The sequence below is a fragment of the Equus asinus genome, chromosome 22 (assembly GCF_041296235.1).
Source record: "Equus asinus isolate D_3611 breed Donkey chromosome 22, EquAss-T2T_v2, whole genome shotgun sequence".
Classification (NCBI taxonomy): domain Eukaryota; kingdom Metazoa; phylum Chordata; class Mammalia; order Perissodactyla; family Equidae; genus Equus; species Equus asinus.
The window spans coordinates 51,218,816-51,245,811 of record NC_091811.1 but is presented as its reverse complement, the minus strand read 5'-3'; the positions used below and the strand labels follow the sequence as shown (position 1 = coordinate 51,245,811).

Sequence of the window (26,996 nt, the reverse complement as noted above, 5' to 3'; positions counted from 1 at the left end):
CAAAGGGAACACATTATTTTGGTATGTCTCTTATCTCTTTTAATCTAAGCCATTCCTTTTCCCTTTTATTTCCAAGCTATTATCTTCTTGAATAAGTAAAAATAAATTAAAATAATGTAGGCCATTCTTAATTTGTTTATTTGCTTCTTAGAGGTTTATTTCACTTGTTCCTCTATTCTCCGTGTTTCCTGTAAATTTGAAGTTAGCTCTCATGCTTGATTAAATCCAGGTTCAAGGATCTATGTCATAGGTAGCGCTGTGTGCTTCATACTGCATCACATCAGAGAGCACACAATTTCTGGTTATCCAATTCCTAGTGATGCTAAGACTCATCGGTGGGTTCAGGTTGTGACCACCTGGGCCCTCCATTGTAAAATGCCCCATCAACCTTTCTTGCAATGGTATCATCCTTTGATGATCTTTGCCTGAATCAATGATTTGACATTAAGAGTTGCAAAGGGGTGATTTCTGTACTTTTGCCCACATTTATTAGCTAAAATATTCTGTAAAGAAGTGGTATTTGGTTGCCTGAAACATAATTCATATGGAAAAGATAGGATAGAACTTAATTCTTTTCCTTTAAATTGACAATTTTCAGAATATAGTGACAATTGTTTTTCTTTCTCTTTAAAATCTCATTATGAAATCATGATTTAAAAAATACTATCAGTGTGTTTCCATCAATTGCAAAAATTGTTCTTTTGAATGCTTATAGTGTCCCATTTTTGCCCATTAGGAGCCTCTTCATGATAGCTCCTGTGACCTTTTGAAACAATCTCACTAATTTTTTGAGAACTTCCTTGCTTTCTGGAATAACAAGATGTCTCAGGCTCATATTGTACATTTTATGCCCCAGACCAGGAATTAGTCATTTTTCCAAGAAGCCCTTATTCTTTTTAGTAAGAAATAGGTTTTTTAAATAAAATTTTTGTTGTAAAATAGTTTTAGATTTACAGAAAAATTGTGAAGACAGTACAGAGAAATCTCATATATGCCACACCCAGTTTCCCCCTATTATTAGCATCTTACAATAACATGGTATATTTGTCACAACTAATGAACCAAGATTGCTACATTAATATTAACTGAAGACTATACTTTGTTCAGATTTCCTTAGTTTTTACCTAATGTCTTTTTCTGTTGCAGGAACCCATCCATGATACCACATTACATTTAGTTTTCATGTCTCCTCAGGATTCTCTTGGTTATGACAGTTTCTCAGACTTTCCTTGTTTGTGATGACCTTGACAGTTTTGAGGAGTTCCAGTCAGATATTGTGTAGACTGCTCACCAACTGGAATTTGTCTGATGTTTTTCTCATGATTGGGCTGGGGGTTAGGGGGCTTGGGGAGAAAGACCAAAGAGGTAAAGTGCAATTCCCATCACATCATATCAGGAGTCCATCCAATCAACATGCCTCTCACTGATGAGGTTAACCTTGATCACCTGGCTGAGCTAACGTTTGTCAGGTTTTTCCACTGTAACTCTTTTCCTCCCTCTTCATACTGTACTCTTTGGAAGGAAGTTATTAGGCACAACCCATACTTAAGGAGTGGTAAATTATGCTCCATTTCCTTAAGGGGAGAGAATCTACATAAATTATTTGGCATTCTTCTGCATGGGAGCTTTGTCTATTCTCCTCCATTTATTTACTTATTTACTACTTATGTCTTCAATTATTTATTTATATCACTATGTACTCATAGATATTTATTTTATGTCCTGGATTTTAATCCAGTATTACTTTATTTGTTGCTCAAATTGCTCTGGCGTTGGCCATTGGGCTCTTTCAGTTGGCTCCTGTGTCCCTCTGACCTACCCCCATCATTGTGGGGTTTTTTGAGCACTTCATTACTTTCTGGCACTCTAAGACACTCCAGGATCACCCTGTATATTTCTTGCCCTAGTCCTAGAATCAGCCATTTCTCCAAGGAGCCCTGGCTCCTTTTACTGGAGAATGTTATTAGAAATACAAGATACGTGTGATGTTGCTATTAGGGTGTGTCATTGCTTCTGGGCGCTCTTAGCTGACAGAGAAAGGAAATATATATATTACACAGATATTTATTAATATTTCTTTCTTTTTTGCTGAGGAAGATTTGCCCTGAGCTAACATCTGTTGCCAATCTTCCTCTTTTTGTACGTGAGCCACCCCTACAACATGGCCACTGATAGACTGCCAAAATGGAGCACACCTAACTTAACCACTAGGCCACTGGGGCTGGCCTATTAATATTTCTATATGTAACCATTGATATATATTAAGTTAAACACGGGATCATACTAATGTCTCCAACTCTAATCCATGGGTCATTTTAGCTTTCTCCTCCTGCTTGTCTGTAACCCCCAACTCCAACACTAAGAAAGAAATATGGCTCCCACCATCCACTTACTTAATTGTTCAGTTACAGTACAGATATATAGTGGTTTCAGAATTGTTAATTTGTACCTCATGGGAAACAACTTTATTGACTAGAGCACAGTGCTTATGTAGGCTTCCTTTTGCCTTTAGACTTACAGGCTGCAGTCCTTTCCAAAGTTACTTAGAGCAGCACCTTTTCTCCCCATCCTCTTCAGAGAGCTTGGTTTACGCATTTGTAATATAGCTAGATTCTTTTATCATGTTGTATTCTGGAATCTCCTGAACTCATAATTGATTTGTGAAACTCACAATCTTGGTGTTAAGGGAGCTGTTTGCTACTGGGATGTAATTATTTCTAGACCTATTCAGTGAACAGAACCAGGGAATAATTTTTTTCATGGCTACACTCTTTCTTAAAAAAAAAGCAAACACGGGCCAGCCTGGTGGCCTAGCGGTTAAGTTTGGTGCGCTCCACTTCGGCAGCCCAGGTTCAGTTCCTGGGCGCAGACCTACACCACTCGTCAGCAGCCATACTATGGCGGCAACCCACATACAAAATAGAGTAAGATTGGCGCAGATGTTAGCTCCAGGTGACTCTTTCTCAAGCAAAAGGAGGAAGATTGGCAACAGATGTTAGCTCAGGGAAAATCTTCCTCAACAAAAACAAACAAAAAAACAGCTTTACTAGAAATAATTAATGTACCATACAATTTTACCCATTTAAAGCACACAATTTAGGGCTGGCCTGGTAGAGCAGTGGTTAAGCTCACATGCTCTGCTTTGGCGGCCTGGGGTTCGTGGGTTCAGATCACATGTGGGGACCTACACACTGCTCATCAAGCCCCCCTCCGGCTGCATCCCATGTAAAAAAATAGAGGAAGATTGGGCATGGATGTTAGCTCAGGGACAATCTTCCTCAAGCAAAAAAATAAATAAATAAATAATAAAGTGCACAATTTAATGGTTTTAAGTATATTCACAGAGTTGTGCAACCATCACCACAATCAATTTTAGATTATTTGCGTTATCCCACAAAGAAATTCTGTATCCATCAGCAGTCACTCCCCACTTCCCCCAAGCCCCTCCCATACCCGCTCTTCCCGCCAGCCCCAGGCAACCACTAATCTACTTTATGTCTCTATGTATTTATCTATTCCAGACATTTTATATAAATGAAATCTAATATCACGTGGTCTTTTACGTCTGGCTTCTTTCACTTAGCACAATGTTTTCAAAGTTCATCTATATTGTAGCATGTATAAGTACTTAATTCACTTTTATTGGTGAATAATATTCCATTGTCAGGATCTACTACAATTTATTTATTCATCAGTTGATGAACGTTTGGGTTGTTTCCACTTTTGGGCTATTATGAATAGTGCTGCTATGAACATTTGTGTATGAGCTTTTGTGTAGCCACACGTTTTCATTCCTCTTGGGCACATAGCTAGGAGCAGAATTGCTGGGTCATATGGCAACTCTATGTTTAACATTTTGAGGAAGTGCCAAACTGTTTTCCAAAGCAGCTGCACCATTTTACGGTCCCACCAGCAATGTCTGAGAGTCCCAATTTTTCTACATCCTCAGCAGCACTTGTTATTATCTGTGTTTTCTATTACAGCCATCCTGGGGGTACGATGAGGTATCAGACATTCGTTTTTAATCATAGAATCTTCTTGCATCTATGCTCTGTTCCCAACACATCTTCTATGGTAGGAAAGTTTATCAGGTAAATTTCATTTAATGATTACAGTTTATTGTTGATAAACAGCTCTGAAATAGTGGGGAAAGAAGGAAACCTAAATTTAGATATTCTCAAGCTCAGGACCTAAGTTTCTGCCTTCTTATGTGTATAAAATGACAACAATAAGAATATCTATCCCATATGGTTGTTGAATGAATTAATTGAGATCACAGATGTGAAAGTTCTCCGTAAACTGTAGGGCACTATACAAATGTCATTATTACTAGCTATGTGGGATGCTGGCAAAATAAAAGCTTTTCCTTAATGATGCTCCTTCATATGATGCTGCACTAGACTTTGAGCTCCTAAAGGAGTGAAGCCATACGTTAATCTTTGGGACCCCCATAGTGTCCAGCACATGCTTTGTGCCACCTTCTCCTTTACTTAAACTCTCAGGCAACACTCAGACCCATAGATAGGAATTACTTGCGTGCTTTTTCCTCAAGAATTCACTTTTCTGCTGCCTTCTCAGATCATTAGAACTTCTGTAGGCAGGGCTCTCCTGGATCTCCAACTTGTTTGCTTCAGGTCTTGCCTTCTCTTCTTGTTTCATCTATTTGGATTTAGCAACTCAGCTTTAGGATGTCGTAACCTTAGAACTACTTGCCTGGAAACTTGATGGGCCATTGCATTTGGCTATTGACCCATGGCTCCATACCCTATATCTCACCTCTCTGCCCCGCCTGGACACTTAGGACATTATTAATTGTATCATCTGGGGAGGGACACTAGACACTCATGCCCTATCAGTTACCAAATCCTAAAAATATGCCACTAAAACTCTCACATTGGATCCTTCCCTTCCATTTTCACTGCTACCTGTCTAGCTTAGACTTCCATTACTTCTCACATCTTTTTAAATCATATGTCCATCTTCAAGTAACTTTGCCACTAGAACAGAGTAAATGGAAAGGAAATAAGGGTACCATGAATTCTGTTTTAAAATAGGATACCAGTAGTAAACTGAGCCATGGCATGGAGCTACACATACAAAAATCTAGTGCAGTAAATTTCAAACAGTACATTTACTGTTTATTATTTACTGTCATTAGTAGGTCAAGAAATCAATTTAGTGAATTATGATCAGTATTTAAAAAATGAAATAGAATAGGATAGAAAATAGATGGTATTAAGCATAGTAAGAGTAGTATTTTTTTTTGGGGTATATCATATGAATGCAAAATGTATTTTTTACAATGGGTCAAAGATCAAAAGGTTGGAAAAATATTAAACTAGTGGTATTCTATATATTCTGTTAAAAAATGATTGGAAACAACTTAAATGTTAATCTTGATCTATATTTAGCATGAAAAGTTATACCTATAAAGGATTAGAACTCAGAATTCTTGAGTTTGAACTCTGGCTCTATTATTTATTTGGTGACTTTCAGCCACTTACTTAAATGTTTTGTGCCTCAATTTCATCATCTGTAAAATGGGGATAATTTAGTACCTATCTTCGAGAGTTATAACAAGGAATAAATGAGTTCATACAAGTAAAGTGCCTATAATAGAGCCTGGTACATAGTAATAAACTAAGAAACGTTAGCTATTATCATAAATATTCTCAAATCATTTAGCAATAGAAGTCAGGATTTTTAAATCTCATTTTTCTAACAATTAGCATTCTAAGTCAGGTCATAAGGCTTCTCACACACAGGCATATCATCTATAGACTAAGCCTATTATCTATAGATTTCAAGAAAGATTCTTTGGGTGATCATCTCAGAATTCAAAAGCCACCTACGGGTGCTGTTATGAGAAAACTGTGCTCTCTCTGCAACCTGCTTTGTACCTTCTCTCTTAGACATTCCCAGATATACCCAGTGTTCTGAGATGTGGATCATACCATAGCCTGTCCTGTGTCAGACGGTGAACACAATTTCTACCAACTTTTGTGCTTGATGCTGTATGCCCTCATTTAATAAAACTTTTATTAGTATACATCACTGAGCAGATGACTTCCTTCATTTATACAATATGAGAAGTTCAGCAACATGATGCCCAGTGACATAAGGATGGACTCTGTTTCACTGAAGTTACACTGCTGATGCATTGCTTTTTGAGAACTCCTCTCCTAGAGGTTTTCTGGTAAATGTTTAACTGGCTCTGAGAGAGAGGGGAAAAAGCTCTGATTTGTATCATATGTCAATTTCCATGGTATAAATGCTCCCATCATGACAAATTTCAAGCTACCAATGTGATGTCACTGAATATAGTACAGAGCTGGGAAGAGGTGCTTAGAATCAGTTCTCACGAGCCCTTACAAGCAGGCCATGGCACACCACCTGCATGTGACTATTTTATGTTTTCTGCCCAGTGTGTATATAAGAATGAAAGATTTTTTAAATTATCAAATAATTCTTTGTTCTGAAAATACCAATACAGTGGACTTTTTGGTTATACAAAGGGAAAGGAAAGATTTTATTCTAGAATGAAGATTTTGAGATAGTGTGGCTCCAAGACACTGAACCAACCTCTGGATAATGCAAAATGTTACAGCTCTCCAGATTGTTCTTTTAAAAAAGCATTCCTTTCTAAATTGGCATTCAGACCACACAGTCCCTAAAAATGATCTCCTGTTCTTATTAGATAAGGAAATGAGAAGAGGAGACCAGATGAATGCAGAAAGGCTCTAAGGGCAAGTCTTTGCCTCACATTGAAAAAGAACTACCAGGTTGACTGAATTGGGGTTGCAGAACCCAGTCTGAACCATCCATCTAAAGACTCCACTGGGTGTTATTACATATTGAATAACTTAGATTTGGGGAAATGCAAGGATAGGGAATTTCAGGGTTCTGGAGGATTGTCCTGGTAGGGCCTTTATGGTAAACCCAGAGGGAGCAGACAGTATGAGTCTCAACTACCCTATTAGGGGACAGAGGGACTCCAGAGTCTACACTCTTCACCTTGACACAGTGATGTACTACACAATTTATTCCCATATAAAAAGCTTTCTCTATTAAACAGAATACATAGAATAGTGGTTCAGAGTCAAATGCTGGAGCTGGATAGGTCTAGGTTTGAATTTTCATTTTGCCGCATATTAGCTTCGAGAGATCTTAGGCATATTATTTAACTTCTCTGAACCTCAGTTTCCTCAACTGAGGAAAAAAATGAATATAATTGTATCTATCTCCTAGAATTATTTTGAGGATAAATTAGATAATACATATGAAGTACTTAGCCTTGATTATGTGCTCAAAAATTAGTAATAATGACAACAATAAATATCTCTTCAGACCCACTTTAGGAAGCTGGATGCCTGATGTTCAATAGACCTGTATGTCATCTCGGCATGAATCTTTTCTAAATCTCACCCCAGATTTACAACTGTTTCCAGGTAAGTGCAGAGCCATAACTGTCTGTGTCTAGGTAGGAGATATACAGGAAACAAAATTTAAAGTCTGCAGTTAGACAAGATGGCTTGAGTAAGTGGGTTGTGTTGATTTGTAAGGTTCATCCAAGAGCCGATGTTCAATTTCAAGAGATGATGTCAGTTATTTTGGGGGATGATGCTGAAATGGGTCTTTATCAGAATCTTCTAGACTTCTATTTGAAGTGGTGCCATCATTTGTACCATGGCTTCTGTGGTCAGTAAGGTGATCTCAGGCTGTCAGCAAACACCGACGGGACCCTCCTGCCTCAGAACAGGAAGTCATCTAAATCTGACACAGTCTTTCTTCTCTGTGTTCCTGGTCTCAGACTCTTTATTAAGCATTTAGTTAAAGCTGGTGACACCAGAATATAAACCTTATTTTAATTAAACCATTCCCCAGGGTTCTCTTAGTGCTCTGCACTGACAGAAGTAGCATCCATGAAGAGGAAGCTGAGGATGAACTCTTTGTGAGAAGTCTCCATTTTATACTGATTTTCACTGGACACAAGATGGACTGTTTGCAGTAGGACTGTCGGGGATAACAGGCGCTGGATTTTGTGCAAAGATTTTTATCTCTGGTGTTTCTGGCACTGATTAAGGTTTCAGGCAAACAGAGGCACTGAGGACCTAGCAACAATCACTACGGAGCTTCCTGGTTGCCAGCAACAGTAAATACCACAGAGACACAAGGACACAAGCTTTCACACATGGACAATGAGACCTAGAGCCTGGTTTCCTATTTCAGATACAACAGAGTCCTCCAGGTACAGCACAACAGTTCCTTCTTTCCCCCTTTATATTAGATTTTTAAAATTTTGTACAGAAACACATATTGCCCAGGAGCCTGTATGACCATCTTGCTTCTAAATTTGTCCAAGAACACTTATATTCTAACCTCCCTCTTAGTACTGTCCCTTTTTACTATTTTCAGGAGAAATGGAAGGAGATAGTGTATATCTGACTTTAGAATTTGAAATAATGTATGACTTTAATATGTTTGTAACCGCCAGTCTTCTGTAGGAGTTACAATTGATTTCCACCCTTCTGAAAATATTTAGGAATACTAGCTGAAAGATCTTTTTCTCCAAGTTTATTCCCTAATTTGTTTTTAGAGAAGGTAGAAGCATACAGAATATGAGATAGAGCACTGGAAATTTAAGGTTTTTCCATGACTCATTCAAGGAAATTGTGTAACAGCCTTCCTCTGCCAACCTCATGTACTCTTCTTCTCAAATACCTTCCTATTTTCCTTATTCTATTCCTCCACTCATCTCTTTTTCTATCCTTTGGATATGGCATTAACTTTTTTCTCTTTTCTCTAAGCCTGTGAAACTCTCTAGGGTATAGTCATGTGTCTGCAAGGTGGTAGGGGAAACTGAAGTACCCCCAAGCTGGCTAGTCTGTTTCCTAGCAACTGTAAGATACGTTGCTTAGTAACGAGAGGAGAGTGAAGTCACTCTTACATATCTAAAACTATCGAAATCATTAAAAAATATTAATAGTGGGCTTATTAAAATATGCTAAATTCAGAGACAATCTTACCATGGAGGGGACTTAATTTCAGGCCATGCTATCTTGAATAAACCTCTGTATCTCTTATAATCTGTATATTAGAATAACAGATTGCTGTTCTTATAAACAGATGAAGAAAAAACCCCACAGCCTTTTCTAATCCTTTCTCTTCAACACAAGCATAATCAATCTTTATGGGGAATGGAGAAGTGTTTCCTAAATGATCTTTTAATGGGCAGATGAAGAAAAACACAGGCTTCCTTCTCTTCTGCACATGTGTAATTGACTTTTAAATCTAAAGAAAGATGGAGACATGTTTCCAAAAACACCCTTTTAGGCTGAGCACCATTGGGAATTGTGTCTTTCAGGATTACAACCGTCTGGAGAGTAATTCTCTATCAACTTATCCAGGGGTTATCAGAATTTGGAAATAACTGAACCACACCACCCAAAAGCATCAAAACTCTGTAGTTCCAAAACGGTAAATTATTAATTCTAAGAGAATACTATTTACTGAACTAGATCTACTTAATCAGACTCTCTGGTGCAGAAACTGGGAATCAGTACTTTTTTGTGTGTGTGAGGAAGATTGCCCTAAGCTAACATCTGTACCCATCTTCTTCTATTTTGTACGTGGGACGCCACCACAGCATGGCTTGACAATTGGTGTGTAGGTCCGTACCCAGCATCTCGGCTGCAAACCCTGGGCTGCCAAAGCGGAGACACGAACTTAACCATTATGCTATGGGGCCAGGCCCTGGGAATCAGTATTTTTAACCAGCACCCTAATTATTTCAGCAGCCTTAGGAAACACTGGTGAGGAGAATGATCCCAATATGTTACAAAGGCTTATCTTCTACTATTTTGGCTCTTGGATTTATACATGTAACGCTCAAAGAGGAAGCTTCAAAGACCAAGTCCTATATATTCTGCCACATCCTCTCCTGAACTAGGCCCTTTGCCTAATAAAATTGGTCAAGCTTTAGAAGATTAGTCATTTGTTCACTCTGCAAATATTTATTAAGACAATCTTGAAATATAATTGACAAGATTTCATAATCAGTTGGCATTAACTTAAATAAGTTAATATACACAAAGTGATAAGAATAGTGCCTGGCACATGGTATTATATGAGGTTATTACTTTAATCTAGGTTGGTATACTAGAAAGATGTTGCCAATGAACAGGTATTGAGAATGTAGAATAATTGAGAACATAGAAATCTGAGGAAGGTAATGGAGAAAAATAAATAACTCCATTTAAATATATTGAATTTGAGAAGCCTGCAGGTCATCCAGAGGGATAAAACCAGTAAGAAATATGATTCTCGAAGATGAGGGCATGTTGCATATTAAAAACAAATTCTGACTTTTTATGTAGCTAGCTCTACATAAAAATGGACCAGCTATAATTCCTCAGTAGTTTACTTCTAACAATATCAATGCATCTATAAACCCTTTTGGAGGCAGTAAATTTTTTTTGGTTCACTAGTAGGTCAATCTCACCCTGGTTTATCTATAACATGGAATTAATTAAGACAAAGATTTGAGAGAAAAATGGGAAACACACATTTGAATGGCTGGGGGAGGGGACTCTGGAGCTTCTTTTGATTACTGTTAAATCCTTGCAGTCAGAGTACCATGGCAACCTTCCCAGTCTGCCACCTAATTTCCATCTGCTGTGAGGGGAAGGAGGGGCGGGACAGAGGCCGCTCAGTGTGCATTCTTGTGAGTGTGTGTAATTTGGGTTAATGAAATGCAACCAAATTATAAATTGGGTTTCATGGAAAACTGAGATTATCTACTGTCTTCTCACTTTGTTTTATTTCTTCTCTCCTCAGGATGCCTTCAAGCCTTTTCAAGATTTGTTCCCTTTCTCCAAATGTCAGATTTCATCAGTAGGCTTCAGGAAACCATCTCCCCAGTGACCCAGAGCAAAATTACAGATTAAAATGTCTATCTCAGGGGGCCGGCCAGGTGGTGCAGTGGTTAAGTTCGCACGTTCCGCTTCTCGGCAGCCCGGGGTTCGCTGGTTCGCATTCCAGGTGCGGACATTGCACCGCTTGGCAAAAGCCATGCTGTGGCAGGCGTCCCATGTATAAAGTAGAGGAAGATGGGCACAGATGTTAGCTCACGGCCAGTCTTCCTCAGCAAAAAGGGGAGGACTGGCCGTAGTTAGCTCAGGGCTAATCCTCCTCAAAAAGTAAAATAAAATAAAATAAAATAAAATAAAATAAAATGTGTATCTCAGAGCATATATATTTTGTTAAAAAGAGTAGTTCAGTAAATGACTGAACATCAATGAGTGACCTCAAAGCATTGTCTTACAATACCTGGGATGTATTTTTAATATTACAGAGTACAGGAATTTATTCTGTTATTTTAGGTCTTACTTCTGGAATAGAAATTCATTAATATTTATCTCTGCTATACATATAAAAGTCCTTCCAAAAATAGATGAAACCTCAGTTAGCAGGATCACCACAGATAATTCTTACCATCAGTATCCAGAAAAAACTATTATTTACTAATATTGCATTGTGTTGACCAGAGTTTGAGAAAGGTTACGTTAAACTTTAAATAAAATTCCAAATTTAGTTGTGGGATCATATTCTTACCTCAGTGTTAACACTGGAAGTTGGCCGAGGTGAATGCAGCAGATGGTCTTTAAAGGGCATACAGAGTGAGAGGCAATTCACTCAATGTATTGATCAGTACTGAGCCCTAAAATGAAGCTAAGTATAAATTCAGCATGTCAGCATCATCATGTCCATCTCCCTGTTTAACTTTGGAGTTTGAAGTGTGTTTTTGTTAGAGAATTTAAGGGAAACCTACTTGCTTGAATTTATCCTTTCACACTCAAACCTGCATGAGGAAGGCAGCGTAAGGTAGATAGGTACAGTCCATTTCACAAAGGATGCAGAGGCAGTGATGTGGCATAAGACAGTGAACACCACGGTGGAATGAAGTTGTGAAATTGACCCAATTCTGTGTGTCCGGCAGCTCCTGCACTGACCTCTCTCTCATGGCACTCAACACAAAGTATTGTAATAACAGTTTCCATTCTTGGGTCTTGAACTCCTCTGGGCCAGGAAACATGTTTTATGTTTTCCGTGCCAAGCCCTTGCTGTATACTTACTTCTTTGTTGCTAAATCCAATGAACATTCTTTTGTCCTTATTAACAACCCCTGTGCAGTATTTGATATTACTCAGCACTCTATCTTGACAAAGGACAGTCCTTCCTTAAGTCAGTTTTATCATCCACTAACCAGCAATCTTCTAACCAGTCTCCTTGCCTATGTTCCCCACATCCCCAACTCTGTTCTATCTATTCTCTCTGCACATAGTAGTCAGAACGATCTTTCTTGCTTTCTTTTTCTTTTTCTTTTTCTTTTTCTTTTTTTTTGAGGAAGTTTAGCCCTGAGCTAACATCTGCTGCCGATCCTCCTCTTTTTGCTGAGGAAGATTAGCCCTGAGCCAACATCCATGTTCATCTTTACTCTAATTTATATGTTTCTCTGCTTTATATGTGGGACACCTGCCACAGCATGGCTTGACAAGTGGTGCATAGTCCAAACCCATGATCCGAACTTGTAAACCCCGGGGCTGCCCAAAGCAGAATGTGCAAACTTAACTGCTGCACCACTGGGCTGGCCCAGAAGGATCTTTCTGAAATGCAAAGTTCATTAATCCTCTTTCCTGTAATGGCTCTCAGTGAGTTTGGAATAAAGTCCTTTCAAAATCAATTCTCTACACAATCCTCCAGGCTCATCACTCCCCAATCCCCTTTCCTTACACTTTATGTAACAAACCATAACAAACCACTTCCAGTTTCTGAAACTCACTCAGTTGTCCTTGTGTTTGCATGTGCACTCTCTTCGCCATTTGTACCTACTACTCTTATTTATTTTTCAAGACAGTCCCAAGTATCGCCTGTTCCAGGAAGCCTTCCTACATCCTCTACTCATCACCTGGCACAGAGCTGGAGGTTATAGGTAATGTATATCTCTGCACAGGATCATGCCATGATTTTTTCTTGGGACTTTTTTTTTTTTCTGCTTTATCTCCCCAAATCCCCCCTGGTACATAGTTATATATCTTAGTTGCAGGTCCTTCTAGTTATGGCATATGGGATGCCGCCTCAACGTGGCCTGACGAGCAGTGCCATGTCCGTGCCCAGGATCCGAACCCCAGGCCGCTGCAGCGGAGCACGAGAACTTAACCACTCGGCCACGGGGCCGGCCCCTTTGGGACTTATTAGAATGCATTATAGCCAATTAAATCTTAGCCAAAGAAACACCTATTAATACCTCAGATTATGCCTGGCCCAATATATGCACCTTAGTAGGCAATCAATATGAGTTTCCAAAAAGAAGAAACAAATGAGTAAATGTTTGAAACATAGGGTTGATCACCCATATGAGTTAATACTTGGGTTAAAAAAAGATTACAGTAATTTAGAAAATAATAAAGTTGAAATATGCATGAGCTAGAAAGAGAGAAAGCTTCCCGTATATATATGGTACCTCCATTTATGACAAAGGTGTCACTGCAGTCCAGTGAGGGAAAGATGGTCTTCTAATAGTGCTGAGTCAACTGGATATCCACATGAGGAAAAAAAATCTTGATCCCAAACTCATACAAAACACACACAAAAACATTAATTCTCATACGTATTGTGGAACTAAATGCAAAAGGTTAAACAATAAATTCTTTAGAAGAAATAAATCCTTTAGGAGAATATGTTCATGACCTTGTGGGTAGGCAAAGATTTCTTAAATGTAACTCAAAAAATGCTAACAATAAGGAAAAGGTGATAAACTGAACTACAGTAAAATTAAGAACTGTTCATCAAATGATACCATTAAAAGAGTGAAAAGGCAAGCTACAGAGTGGGCAAAGATTTTTTTTTCAATATTCAATCCAACAAAGGACTCTCATTCATAATATATAATGTACTCCTACCCATCCCCAAGATAAAGACAGGCAACCCATGAGAAAATATGAAAAAGATTTGAACAGGCATTTCACCAGCAAGGACATCCAAATGGACCACAAACATATGAAAAGGTGTCAACTTCATGAGTTAACAAATTACAGTTGCAATGTGATACGTATTGTTATAAACTCTCCTGAATGGCTACACTGAAGGAGGATGAGGAATAACAGAACTCTCCTACACTGCCAGTGGGAGTGTACATAACTACAACCCTCTGGAAAAATCTGCACTTTTCTACTAAACATATACGTGCCCTATTAGCCCACAATTCCAGTCCTAGGCATACAGTAGCAGAAATATATATAGCAGACATTTATAAATATATCCACCCAAATACTTGGACAAGAATGCTTATAGCAATGCCATTTGTAACAGCCAAAAACTGGAAACAATACAAATATTCATTAACATTGGGAAATGGATAAATAAATTATGGTATAGTCATACAATAGGATACCATACAGCAATGAGAACAATTTACAATTGCATTCAACAGTATGAGTAAATTTCACAAACATAATACTGAATGAAAGAAGACACATATAAAAGCGTATATTCCATTTATATAAAGTTCAAAAAGAGGCAAAATGAATCTATTGTGCTACAAGACAGCCGGGATTATCTCTGAGAGCAGACAGTGGCTGGGTAGGGGTACGAGAGGGAGACCTCTCAGATAGTGCCAATGTTCTGTCTCTTGATCGGCATGCTGGTTATACTAGTTTGTTTGCAAAAATTCATCAAATTGTACATCTATATAGGCAAAAATTTATATATGCATGTTATCCTTCAATAAAGAATTTTGAAAAGAAAGAAGAAAAAAAAAGAAAGCCTTTTCAGTTGGTGACCATAACTGCACCTGAATTGTGTTTCCCATTCAGTGACATAACTTGAAATTCTGGATTACACTTGGAGAATTCCATTCTCATCCCATACCACCAGCATATAATACTGTTGTCATTAGATTCCAAAGATACATCTCCACCCCTCCTGTCTTGACCTTGCTCTGAGCAGTGCCAATCTCAGATTCCTAGTGGCTTGCAAGACTTCCACCCCCAATCCCTCTGTCACCTCAAAGTGTAGCATTCAGTTTGTAAGATGACACCAACTGATCGGTCCTGCCCTCCACACCTTTCCCACAACACGCACACAAATGCATTTTCTGCTCAGACTTGCAACTTCCCTATTTCTGTAAAGAGCACCACTACCATTTCATTCTCTTAGTTCTCCAGGCTCAAAACTCTAAGGGTTATTTTGACCCTTTCTTTTCTACCTCATGTCCAACCAATCACCACAGGGATTCTTCCTTTACATGGTCTCTTCAATTATCCCTTTCTATCCATTCCCACTGTAATTATGATAGTCTTAGACCTTCTGCTTTAGATTATTGCAATAACCTCCTTCTTAGTCCCCTTATCTCCGGTCTCTTTTCCTATTCCACTTACCTGTCAGATTAATTTTATGAAAATGCTGTTCTCTTTCCTTCACCCTTTTCTATAAGAACATAAAGGCTTCACACTGTCTACGGACTCAAGCCCAAACTCCTTCAGACCGGGGTTCAAAACACTTTATTAACTAGTTCCACTCTCCCTGTATAATGCATCACCCACAATTCCCTTGCATGCCCTAATCAAGCCAATTTCTTTACCCTCCTTGATACAGGCACCAGATCATCATCATACTATGTCTTTGCTAATATTATTTTTCCTATTTAAAATACTCACTCTACTCTCATTCCATTCAGTTAAGAGCCACCATTCCTAATGAAGGCCTCCACGATAAACCATAGGTCATAATACAAAGACATTTTCCTTCCTTTGAAGTTTCTATAGCTTTCTACTCAAGACAGTACAGAATAAATTGTGAAGTAGATAAAATTTGTCTTCAGCATCCACAATTTCCTTTTATGTCCTTTACAATTTTACTAAGAAATTTTCAAATATACTCAAAAATAGAGAAAATAGTATAATAAGCTCCATATACCCATCATTAAGATTCAACAATTATCAAGAGTTTCGCCACAATCTTTTATCTGTCACTTTTTTCCTTTTTTCTTTGCTGAAGTATTTTAAAGCAAATCTCAGACCTTATTTCACTTAACCTGCCATACCTCTGCATGCATCTCTAAAAATTATGGAAATTTTCTTAGATAACACTACCATTATCACATTTAATAGAATGAACAATAATTTGTTGGTATTATCTAATCAGCAATCCATATTCAAATTTACCTGGTTATCTCCAAAATGTTTTACATTTGGTTTGTGTGAATCAGGATCCAAACATCTCTTGTTATATTTGGTAGTTAGTCACCAAAATCTCTTCTAATCTACAGCAGTGCCCTTTCCCACCTTCTTCACCCCATTCTACCACTGGCTTGTTGCAGAAACAAGACAATTTGTCCTATAGAATGTCGCATGTTCTGCATTTGTCTGTTTGCCCCCCTCTTTTTTTTTTTTATAAATTTCCTTCCAGTTTATTTTTTTTTTTTTGAGGAAGATTAGCCCTGAGCTAACATCTGTTGCCAATCCTCCTCTTTTTGCTGAGGAAGACTGGCCCTGAGCTAACATCCGTGCTCATCTCCCTCTACTTTATATGTAGGACGCCTACCACAGCATGGCTTGCCAAGCAGTGCCATGTCCGCACCGAGGATCCAAACCCGCAAACCCCGGGCCGCCGAAGCGACCGTGCGCACTTAACTGCTACGCTCCCGGGTGGCCTCCTGTTTGCCCCCTTCCAATGTCATCTGACTTGTTCCTCTATTCCCTGTCTTTTCTGTAAATGGAAGTCAGCTCTAAAGGCTTGATTAGATTCAGCAAAATTGTTTGTTAGATCACTTCATAAGTGATGCTGTGTGCTTCCTATTGGATCACCTCATAGGTTCACAAGGTCTGGTTGTCCCAGTTTTAGTGATACTAAGATTGATCGGTGAGTTCAGACGGTAAAGGCCTAATCCTTCCATTTAAAAATTCCACATGAATACTTCATCTGAGTTTTCATCCACTGACGATCTTTGCCTGAATAAATTATTTCATTAGGGGATGTAAAGGGTGATTTTTCTAATTCTATGATTACTTTCACATTTACTAGTTGGCATTATTCTGTAAAAGAATGATTTCCCTAATTAACTAGGGTCATTCGGTTACCTTGAAATACAGTTTGTACAGGAAGTGCAGAACAAATGTTCAATTCTTTATTTGACTATCCGATTGCCAGTGTGTAGAGTATGGAATTGGTGCCCTAGTTACTTCCAGTGGTGCAATGGTAGCAGATGACGTTTTTTTTTCTGAGGAAGATTTGCCCTGAGCTAACAACCGTGCCAAACTTCCTCTATTTTTTAGTATGTGCCCTGCCAGCACAGAATGGCCACCAACAGGGCAGTGAATGTCCATGACTGGGAACCAAACTTGGGCCGTCAAAGCAGAGCATGCTAAACTTAACCACCAGGCCATTGGGGCTGGCCCTCAGATGATTATTTTTAATTCACTTTCTTCTCTTTTTTATTTTTCTTTTCCTTTATGGGGATATCTTTATGAACTCATTAGTTTACTTTGTTAAAATGTTTTATTATAAAAATTGCATAAATACAAAAATGCATAAAGTATAACTTTACAGCATAACAAATAATTATAAAGTGAACATCCAGCTTTTATACCCCTTTGCCTCCCTTCTCCCTATGAACACCAACTCTTGGGAAATTATCTGAACTTTAATGTAATTTAAAATCAATGTGTCCTCTCAGAGATTTTTAAGTATAAGATTTACTTCTATTATGGAACTGAAACAGCTATATTAAGGATTTGAGATCTTCATCTTAAAACTAACAGGCAGCCATTGGTCTGCTTTAAACAGTGGAGTGATATGATCTGTATTACATGACATGATCTGTGATACATATCATAATAAGATCCACTCTGGTTGTTGTGTGAAGACTGGACTGGGGGTAGGAGTGGATGTAGAAGAAATCTAGGAGGGAATTGAGGTTGTCCAGGCAAGAGATGATGTACTTACTAGAGAGGAGGCAGTAGAGATGGAGAGAAAAGAATAAGATTTGAGAGATGTTTAGGAGGTAGACTTGACAGGACTTAGTTACTGATTCTATGGTGGTCAGAAAAGGAGAGGGAGATAGCAAGAATATTTCCCGTTTCCGACTTGAGAAACCAGGTGTATGATGCTCCATTTACTGAGCAAGAGAACCCTGTAGGAGGTATATGTTTGTGAGAAGATAACTAGTTCAATTTGGGATACCTATGAGAAAGTCAGCCAGAGATTGGAAGTTGACTATACAATCTGGAACTAACAAGAGATGTCAGGAAGTCATGGGCAGGGGCTGGCGCCATGCGTAGTGGTTAAGTTCACATGCTCCACTTGGGCAGCCTGGGGTTCGGATTCCAGGTGCAGACCTACACACCACTCATCAAGCCATGCTGTGGTGGTGTCCCATATACAAAGTAGAGGAAGACTGGCATGGACGTTAGCTCAGGGACTATCTTCCGCAAGCAAAAAGAGGAAGATTGGTAAAAGATGTTAGTTCAGGGCCAATCTTCCTCAAAAAAAAAAAAAAAAAAGTAGTCACGGGCATATGGAAAGGATTTGCAGCCTTGGGAATAAATGTACTTACCAGCCACTAGGAGTGAATGAGATCACATAGAATAAAATGAGGAGAGTGTCTAGGGCTGAACCTTGAGGAACTCCAACATTTAAAGATTAGGAAAGGAGGAGGAACCAGTAGAAACAGAAGAAATAAAAAATGTAGGAGGGAAACTCAGAAAATGTAGAGTTTTTGAGGCCAAAGGAAGAAAGTGTCTCAAGAAAGAGATGATAGTCAACTGTGACAAAGTTTATCACAGGTCAACAGGAACTAAAAAATGTCCAGTGGATTTAGCAACAAATATGGAGGGCATTTGGTTTCAAGGAGTGGTAGGAGCAGGATCCAGACTGGAATAGATTTAGGGATAAATATAGGAGGTGAAGAAGTAGGAAAAAAAGTGTTAGACAACTCTCTTGTTTCCCACATAAGTTATGATACATGGGGTCATGCAGTGGATTCTAGCAGGCTCCTCCCCACCTACATACAAACACATGCTGTTCTATATATACACAGATGTATGTATGTATCCTAGATGCATATACCTGTTTTATTTCTACAATTAGATTGGAAGATTCTAGAGAAAAGAGACAATGCTGCTACCTCCGAATTCCCTATGCTATCTAGGATGGTCCAGGGCAAACTGTAGACACTCAGTAAATGCTTATTGAATAAAAAAGGTAAAATATCTTATTAAATATCTTTAAATTACTGACTATGAGATATTTAATGAAAACATGCACAGAGAGAAGCTGTTCATTTAATTCAACAAGTATGTATATAATGACTAGTATATACTAGGCACTTTGCCAGGGACTAGGATTCACATTTTAATGGAGAAGAGGTATAGACACAAAAATAAATAATTTAAATTCCAAAAATATTATAAAAGAAAAGACGTTTTATGCTAATCTTATTGTGGACAAAAATAAGTCCATTAGTAAGATGTTAATACACGTATATTGATGTAAGTTAAAGAAACTGGCAGTAAAAATAAGTGAACAAGCAAAAAGAACGTCTTTTGCTTTTCATAGTTTGCATGCTATTAAGTCAGATAATGAGGAACAAAAGGAAAAAATTGTTATCTCCCATTTATATATTTAAGATTATCAGTACTCAAATAATCTATTTCTGACCTAGATTTTAGTGTTACTTATGCCCAAGGGGAGAAAAAAAATCCTCATTTACATAAGGAACAGAATGGCTCTGAGATGGAATTACAAAGAATCAACTGCATGAACATGCCTCTCTTTTATTTATTCCTCTGTAAATTGCATAAAGAACTGAGACTACTGAGGAAATGCTGCATTTCTTTTATATTGCAAAGAAAATAAAATTCAAGGCTGTGCCTCTCATTCTTAAAAGGAGATTTACCATGGTCCAGCAGTGTCTGATTTATTTCATTATTAAAATTTTGAAAGAAGTACTTTCAATGAGCTACTTATTAATCCTATACTTCCCTATGCCATTTAATTCTTATTTTTGTTAAATGTACTTCTGGGTTCAGAAAGAAACTTTCAAGTCACCCTTAATTTTCCTATCTCTTTTCTGAAATACACTCTGATTTGCTAAAGTGATGGAAATAAGATGATGTTGAAGAATATTTTTCCTATGAAATATGCAAGAAGTAGATGAAATTATTTGTGTGTTGGGTTTTATTTTTTCCAGAGAAGACTACTGCAGCAAATTAGAAGAAGTAAAGCAGAGCTGTGGATAGCAGGCGAGAAAAATCCATGGCCGCCATTGTCACGCCACAACCTGCAGCAGCTGTCTCCTCAAGTCTCCCCCTCCCATACCCTGCTCTGCCTGCCAGCCCAGGAGGGATGAATGGGCTCTGCAGAGCATTATAAATGGTGCCGCAGACCATGACAATCTGTTGCTGAACACCAGAAGGAAAAATTATCTGCCAAAATACAAATTTTCAACTTTGGTGGCCATAATAAACCTCCTTACCTCTGAAATTTCATTAGCAATGTCAGATGGTACCCAGTCCAGAGTCTTATTCTGCATAGCCCATCCTTGTTGATAATGGAGCCTTTCTAAATAGCAAAAGAATGTTACTGCAATCCATTTTCTAGGGGTGAAAGCAAAGCCTTTTTGACCCAAGAGGCAATTGAGCAACCACCAGTCTCTAGCTGAATAGCAACTGTGTGAGTCTGCTTACAGTTCCCACAGTTTAAAGCCCAATCTCAAAGGAGATGTACCAAGTTCACATAAGAACCACATAAAAAAGAAATGCAGTTATTGAGCTGACATCACACAGTTGTCTGTGGAAGGAGGCAACATTACAAAATGGTCTTTTTACAATATACAGCTCTCTTCTTAAATTTGGTGTCTCAGTTCTTTTCCTCTTTCCAGAAAAGAGACAATGCAGAAAATAAACTGCATGCACAGGTAGAACTAGCTTCTGAACTCAATTCTTCCTCCCTGTATTTTCTCAATTGTATATCAGGAAAGATGATTCATTTTAAATGAATATATTCATAAAATAAATTACATATTACATACATATATTACATAGGCTTCTGGTAAAACAATATTTCTAGTAGACTATTTAACTATGATACGTTCATTAGATCTTAATTATTGCCATGTTAAAACTACTTGTGTGCTTCCATATTTAGTACTGTTATTCATTCCATCTTCCATTTTTGTTTAGCCATTTGGAAGAGGAGTACAAAAGAAGGTCTGAAAATAAATTACTTGAACCCGAGAAGCCATTTTGCATGGCTCTATTATTGAACTTTTCTTAAATATAAAAAAAATCACATTTACCCATTTTAAGCATAAGCCATTTTAAGCACCATTCCCATCTTCTCTCCTACTTTATTTTTAAAGCAGTTAAAGACGTCGCATCCTCAACGAATGTAGTCGAGTCTAGTATACTTTGAGGGAGGGGTTGGGAGGAATTTTTCATTAAATATTTCATCTCAACACAAACTCTACAATTAAGGGATAGAAAAAAACCCCCTACACTGGTGATTTTAACTCTGCCTTGAGGTTTAAGCAATGTAAAACCATCCGACCCCAGTTCCCTTTCTTTCCTTTCCCCCCCCCTCCCCAACCCCACCCCATAATGGATGCTCGGCTGACTGTTTTTGCACGGTCTCTTTGTCTGAAGGATGCAAACAGTCTATGGATGCTAGGGAAAAAGGGGTGGGGGAGAGATTACCTCATCCCATGTCGCTTGCACCAATCACCACTCTCCTGTCGTGGCTTCTCTGGGCAGATCGAGGGGTCTGGACCAACAGGAAAAGGCCCCAGCCCATCCCCATGGTGACCGAGTTGTATATAGGGAGCCGCATCCGCCCATGTGCCGCAGGTTCTCTTACATCGACCGCCTAAGAGTCGCGCTGTAAGAAGCAACAACCTCTCCCCTTCCTTTCGGCCGTCTGCTCCGCAGCCGCAAAGCAGCAACCATGGTAAGAATCCGTTCTCTCGGCTCTTTGTGTCCGTTGGGTGGGGTCGGTCCCCCAGGATCTACTTGGAAAATCTTAAGACCTTTTTCCTTTACAACTTCCTCGGGTAAGGGTAACCTTATGCTTTGTTTGCGAGGTTTAGCTTTGCCCCAAATCCGTGAGCCCGGCGGCCGCCGCAGTACAGGGTGCCGGGGCCCAGCCAGAACTGCGCCCAGGGCGCAGCAGAACCGTGGGAAGAACAAAGGCAGCGCGGAGGGAGTTTTTGTTCTCCGAGCCCTTCAGCACCTCAGGCAGCCCCTCTGTCGGTGATGAAAGAGTCTGTGGCAGGGAATGGCGACCGTGGCGTCGCCTGCTTGGCTCTCGCGTCTGTGCGCACGGCATCCGTGTGACGCCGAGGGACTCTTTTCTTCCTCGCGTTGCTCCCCAGGGGCAGGGAGAGGAGGAGTGGTCCAAAAAGACTGGGCGTCGGTGGGTGTAGCGGGAAAAGGCAGGGACAAAGCGGAGCCTCGGATTAGTATAAAAAGATCCCTCCCCGGCTCGTTGGCATTTTAGAAAGATACCCGTATATTAACGGGGGAAAATGGTTAGTTTCTGTTGGAGCCCATGGCAATCGGCGTCAGGGCGGCGCAGGGGCGGAGTTGTTTGTTTCTGGCTTCTCTGGCCTTGGAGCCACTGGGCGGGGTTCGCCCTCGCTAAACCTCCCCTGTCAGAAGACTTAATAAAAGCCTTTCATCGTTGTGGAACTGTAGGTGTCAAAAGGTTTATCATTCACTGTTAAAACTTGGATGAAATATCTCTTCTTGAGGAGCAAAATCACAGTTCACTTGACAAGCCCTTTAAAGTCTGGTCTGGGGTCGCCGCGCCCTGACTGACGAGAGAGTGTGAGTGCCTGTCTGTCTGTCTGTCTGTCTTGGCCGCACGTTCAGCGAGGGAGAAAGCCCACTTTGTGACCTAGGGTACCCTAATGCTCAGGACCCAGGGAAACGCCCTTCCTTTCCCCCCTCCCCCCAAATATGTCCGTGAAGAGACAATGGATAGACAATGGAGGTTATAGACATAAACACCATAGAGAAGAAAACCTCTATTGAATGTGATGAATATGAACATTCTGTGGTAGGTAGAGAATCTCAGAAAGAAAATACTATTTTGTTGTTTTAAATAAATATTTTATTATCCTTTCAGTTGGCTTTTATTCTTTGTTTGGTAGCTTCTCATGTGATATTTGTTTCTAATTTAGGAACTGTTGTTTTAAAGATACTAATAATTTTTTAGTTTTTTGCAGTGGAGAAGATTCTGAAAAAACTTTTTTTTTTTAAAGTAATGAAATTGCCTCAGACAAAGAAGACTTATACTCTGTGTCCAGCTGTCTTTTGTTCTAGTGCATCTTCCTTAATTCATTTCAATTTAGGCATATGGTCCCAGCCTGGGTCAGAGGAGGAAAACTGGCAGAATAGCAGAATGAGATCATGTAGGCAGTTTCTGGAAATAGAGCTTGCTCTGTTAAATAATGTAGCAGACAGTACAGGCTAGCACCAGGCACAGCAAATACAGCAATGCAGCAATGCAGGAGGCCGCTTCTTTGGCTTCCAACCTCCTAGTACGAAGGACTCTGCAGATAGACTGCAGAAGGGTGTGGCTGCTAACCTCAGCTGCAGTACAAATGTCCATGTTGAAATACCAAGTCATATTTAGAAGAAACGCTCATCTTTATTTAAAGGGGAAGGAGGTAGTAATATTGATTTCAATTGATTAATGATGGAATTTAATTTACTTCATTTTACAAAATCTGAGCTTTGAATATTTTAAATCTGAAAAATCTTCTATTCAAGCATGGCTGTGGGAACAATGGACTTGTACCATGTGCTAAACAGTGCAAAATTATTCAGACCACACCCATCTGCAGCATTTGTAGCACGTGCTTTTCCTTAATCATTTCTATTGTGTTAGGGATATGACCAAAATAAATTTGAAGAATACCTGTATATTATTAGAAATATTTTTAGAACTTGACTGGAAATTCAAAATTCTAATACAACCTAATTTTACAATTTTTCTCTTTCTTTCCCACAGCGTGAGTGCATCTCCATCCACGTTGGCCAGGCTGGTGTCCAGATCGGCAATGCCTGCTGGGAGCTCTACTGCCTGGAACACGGCATCCAGCCCGATGGCCAGATGCCAAGTGACAAGACCATTGGGGGAGGAGATGACTCCTTCAACACCTTCTTCAGTGAGACCGGCGCTGGCAAGCACGTGCCCAGGGCAGTGTTTGTAGACCTGGAACCCACGGTCATTGGTGAGTTGACCACACTAACCCGAGTGAGATCCCAGGGGTCTGGGACAGGAGGTCTGCCCTGGGGCTCCCTTGATGCCCTGGGGTTGGGCAGGCTTGTGCAGGTGGTTAGTGATGGGTGGCTGCTTTGTCTTCCTCTTCCAGATGAAGTTCGCACTGGCACCTACCGCCAGCTCTTCCACCCTGAGCAGCTCATCACAGGCAAGGAAGATGCTGCCAATAACTATGCCCGTGGGCACTACACCATTGGCAAGGAGATCATCGACCTCGTCTTGGACCGAATTCGCAAACTGGTATGTTTATTCTCAAGAATTAAGTAAATAATGAACCTAAGGAAGACATCTGAAATAGCCTCTTTTTTCCAAACAGAACTGAAATGTAATAATGAGTGAAATGAATTATTCCTTTATAGTTTTTAAAAAGTTCATTTAAAACGTGAACTATTTGGTGTCACTTTATAAATATTAATGAAGTTATTTTTAATTAAGAAAACTGTTTCTTGTCAAAATAAGATCCTATCCTTGGAATTGTATGAAAAGTGAAAATATATTTACTATGATTGTATACAGAAAGCAATAACTTGTTCTCTCTTTCCTCTTTTCTAACAGGCCGACCAGTGCACAGGTCTTCAGGGCTTCCTGGTTTTCCACAGCTTTGGAGGGGGAACTGGTTCTGGGTTCACCTCCCTGCTGATGGAACGTCTCTCTGTCGATTATGGCAAGAAGTCCAAGCTGGAGTTCTCCATTTACCCAGCCCCCCAGGTTTCCACAGCTGTAGTTGAGCCCTACAACTCCATCCTCACCACCCACACCACCCTGGAGCACTCTGATTGTGCCTTCATGGTAGACAATGAGGCCATCTATGACATCTGTCGTAGAAACCTCGATATTGAGCGCCCAACCTACACTAACCTGAATAGGTTGATAGGTCAAATTGTGTCCTCCATCACTGCTTCCCTCAGATTTGATGGAGCCCTGAATGTTGACCTGACAGAATTCCAGACCAACCTGGTGCCCTATCCCCGCATCCACTTCCCTCTGGCCACATATGCCCCTGTCATCTCTGCTGAGAAAGCCTACCATGAGCAGCTTTCCGTAGCAGAGATCACCAATGCTTGCTTTGAGCCAGCCAACCAGATGGTGAAATGTGACCCTCGCCATGGTAAATACATGGCTTGTTGCCTGTTGTACCGTGGTGACGTGGTTCCCAAAGATGTCAATGCTGCCATTGCCACCATCAAGACCAAGCGTACCATCCAGTTTGTGGATTGGTGCCCCACTGGCTTCAAAGTTGGCATTAATTACCAGCCTCCCACTGTGGTCCCTGGTGGAGACCTGGCCAAAGTACAGCGAGCTGTGTGCATGCTGAGCAACACCACAGCCATTGCTGAGGCCTGGGCTCGCCTGGACCACAAGTTTGACCTGATGTATGCCAAGCGTGCCTTTGTACACTGGTACGTGGGTGAGGGCATGGAGGAGGGAGAGTTTTCTGAGGCCCGTGAGGACATGGCTGCCCTTGAGAAGGATTATGAGGAGGTCGGTGTGGATTCTGTTGAAGGAGAGGGTGAGGAAGAAGGAGAGGAATACTAAAGTTAAAATGTCACAAAGGTGCTGCTTTTACAGGGAAGCTTATTCTGTTTTAAACATTGAAAAGTTCTGGTCTGATCAGATAATTTGTATGTAGCAGTGTATACTCTCATATACAATTACTGACTTTGCTTTAAAACATGACGCTTTGTTACAGACCCAAGCTGTCCATTTCTCTGATGGGTTTGAATAAAGTATTCCCTGTCTTAAATGAGTTCAGTCTTGTGTTTTCTATTTGGGTGTCTGAAAGTTTTCATGTATTTAGGACACTGAAAAGAATAACTGTTGACTGTAGTTTATACATATACTGTGAAGTGACTTTTTTAATTTAAATTATAAGTATATTATTATTTATAAAAAATATACCTAAAGATTACCATTAGATAACATCCATGCCATTCCTAAGTTTTGACTTAAACTGCTAATACTTTTTAGAATCGATATTTGCTGATGCACCACCAAAGGTCTCGTTGGCTGCTGAGTCTTATACAACTAACATAAAATGGTGAATATTCCGAATGCAACTTCAGGTCTAACAAGCTATTTTCACGCCCCTCATCTCCTTGGCATGTGTCTAGTGCCATCACACTACCTCTGCCCCGGGCTCTCAGAAGTCTGCCTCGCCAAGCAATTCCCTTCTATGCTGGACCTAATTCTTTACTTTCTTCTTTCCAAACTTATTTTCAGCTGATTGTCACAATGGAAAAGCCTGATAAATTTATTCACTCCTATGTGTTAATTATATATCTGAATTTTAACTCTCTAAGGATTTTTTTTTTTAACCTGGGCCAATATCTTCAAAGAACAAAACTCTAATAGTGTAAATACAGTGAAACAGTTTTGGACCAAGAGTTTCTTCAACAATGGAGTTTCGATGCCAGCCCAACTGACCAAAAGGCTAAGCACCCAAGGACAATAAATTGTCTTGCTATCACATTATCTTGTTCTGGGATAATATCCAGTGGTGATGAAATGATTTTTTGGTATTAATAGCCTATTTAATCTATTTTTCCTTTGACACTGCCAACTAAGGGGTGTAATCATATTGTAGTTAATGGAAATAATGCAAAATAAGAAATAAGCCAAGATCAACTAATTTTAAACCTAATCCAATACTGCTC

The 26,996-nt window shown here is 39.5% G+C and overlaps 2 protein-coding genes and 1 long non-coding RNA gene across 7 annotated transcripts in view; 2 read left to right on the top strand and 1 right to left on the bottom strand.

Moving 5' to 3' along the window:
• TUBA1C (tubulin alpha 1c) overlaps positions 1-21,892 on the bottom strand; it is a 71,683-nt gene extending 49,791 nt beyond the window's left edge. For 2 of the 5 annotated variants that reach the window (XM_070494873.1, XM_070494871.1), the window contains exons 1-2: positions 21,753-21,892; positions 20,534-20,619 (exon numbers count right to left, since the gene is read on the bottom strand). The gene's annotated coding sequence lies outside the window, so the exon portion shown is untranslated. The remainder of the gene's footprint in view (positions 1-20,533; positions 20,620-21,752) is intronic. The other 3 variants (XM_070494874.1, XM_070494872.1, XM_070494876.1) reach the window with 2 other exon arrangements.
• LOC139041624 (uncharacterized) lies at positions 8,169-10,975 on the top strand. Its single transcript, XR_011497094.1, has 3 exons — positions 8,169-8,248; positions 9,365-9,477; positions 10,837-10,975. It is a non-coding gene; the product is annotated as an uncharacterized lncRNA (long non-coding RNA).
• TUBA1A (tubulin alpha 1a) lies at positions 21,862-26,089 on the top strand. The gene is made up of 4 exons (XM_044756228.2): positions 21,862-22,002; positions 24,070-24,292; positions 24,434-24,582; positions 24,898-26,089. The coding sequence occupies exons 1-4, from the start codon at positions 22,000-22,002 to the stop codon at positions 25,876-25,878; spliced, it is 1,356 nt and encodes a 451-aa protein (XP_044612163.2). The 5' UTR covers positions 21,862-21,999; the 3' UTR covers positions 25,879-26,089.
• The last annotated feature ends 907 nt before the right edge of the window (positions 26,090-26,996 follow it).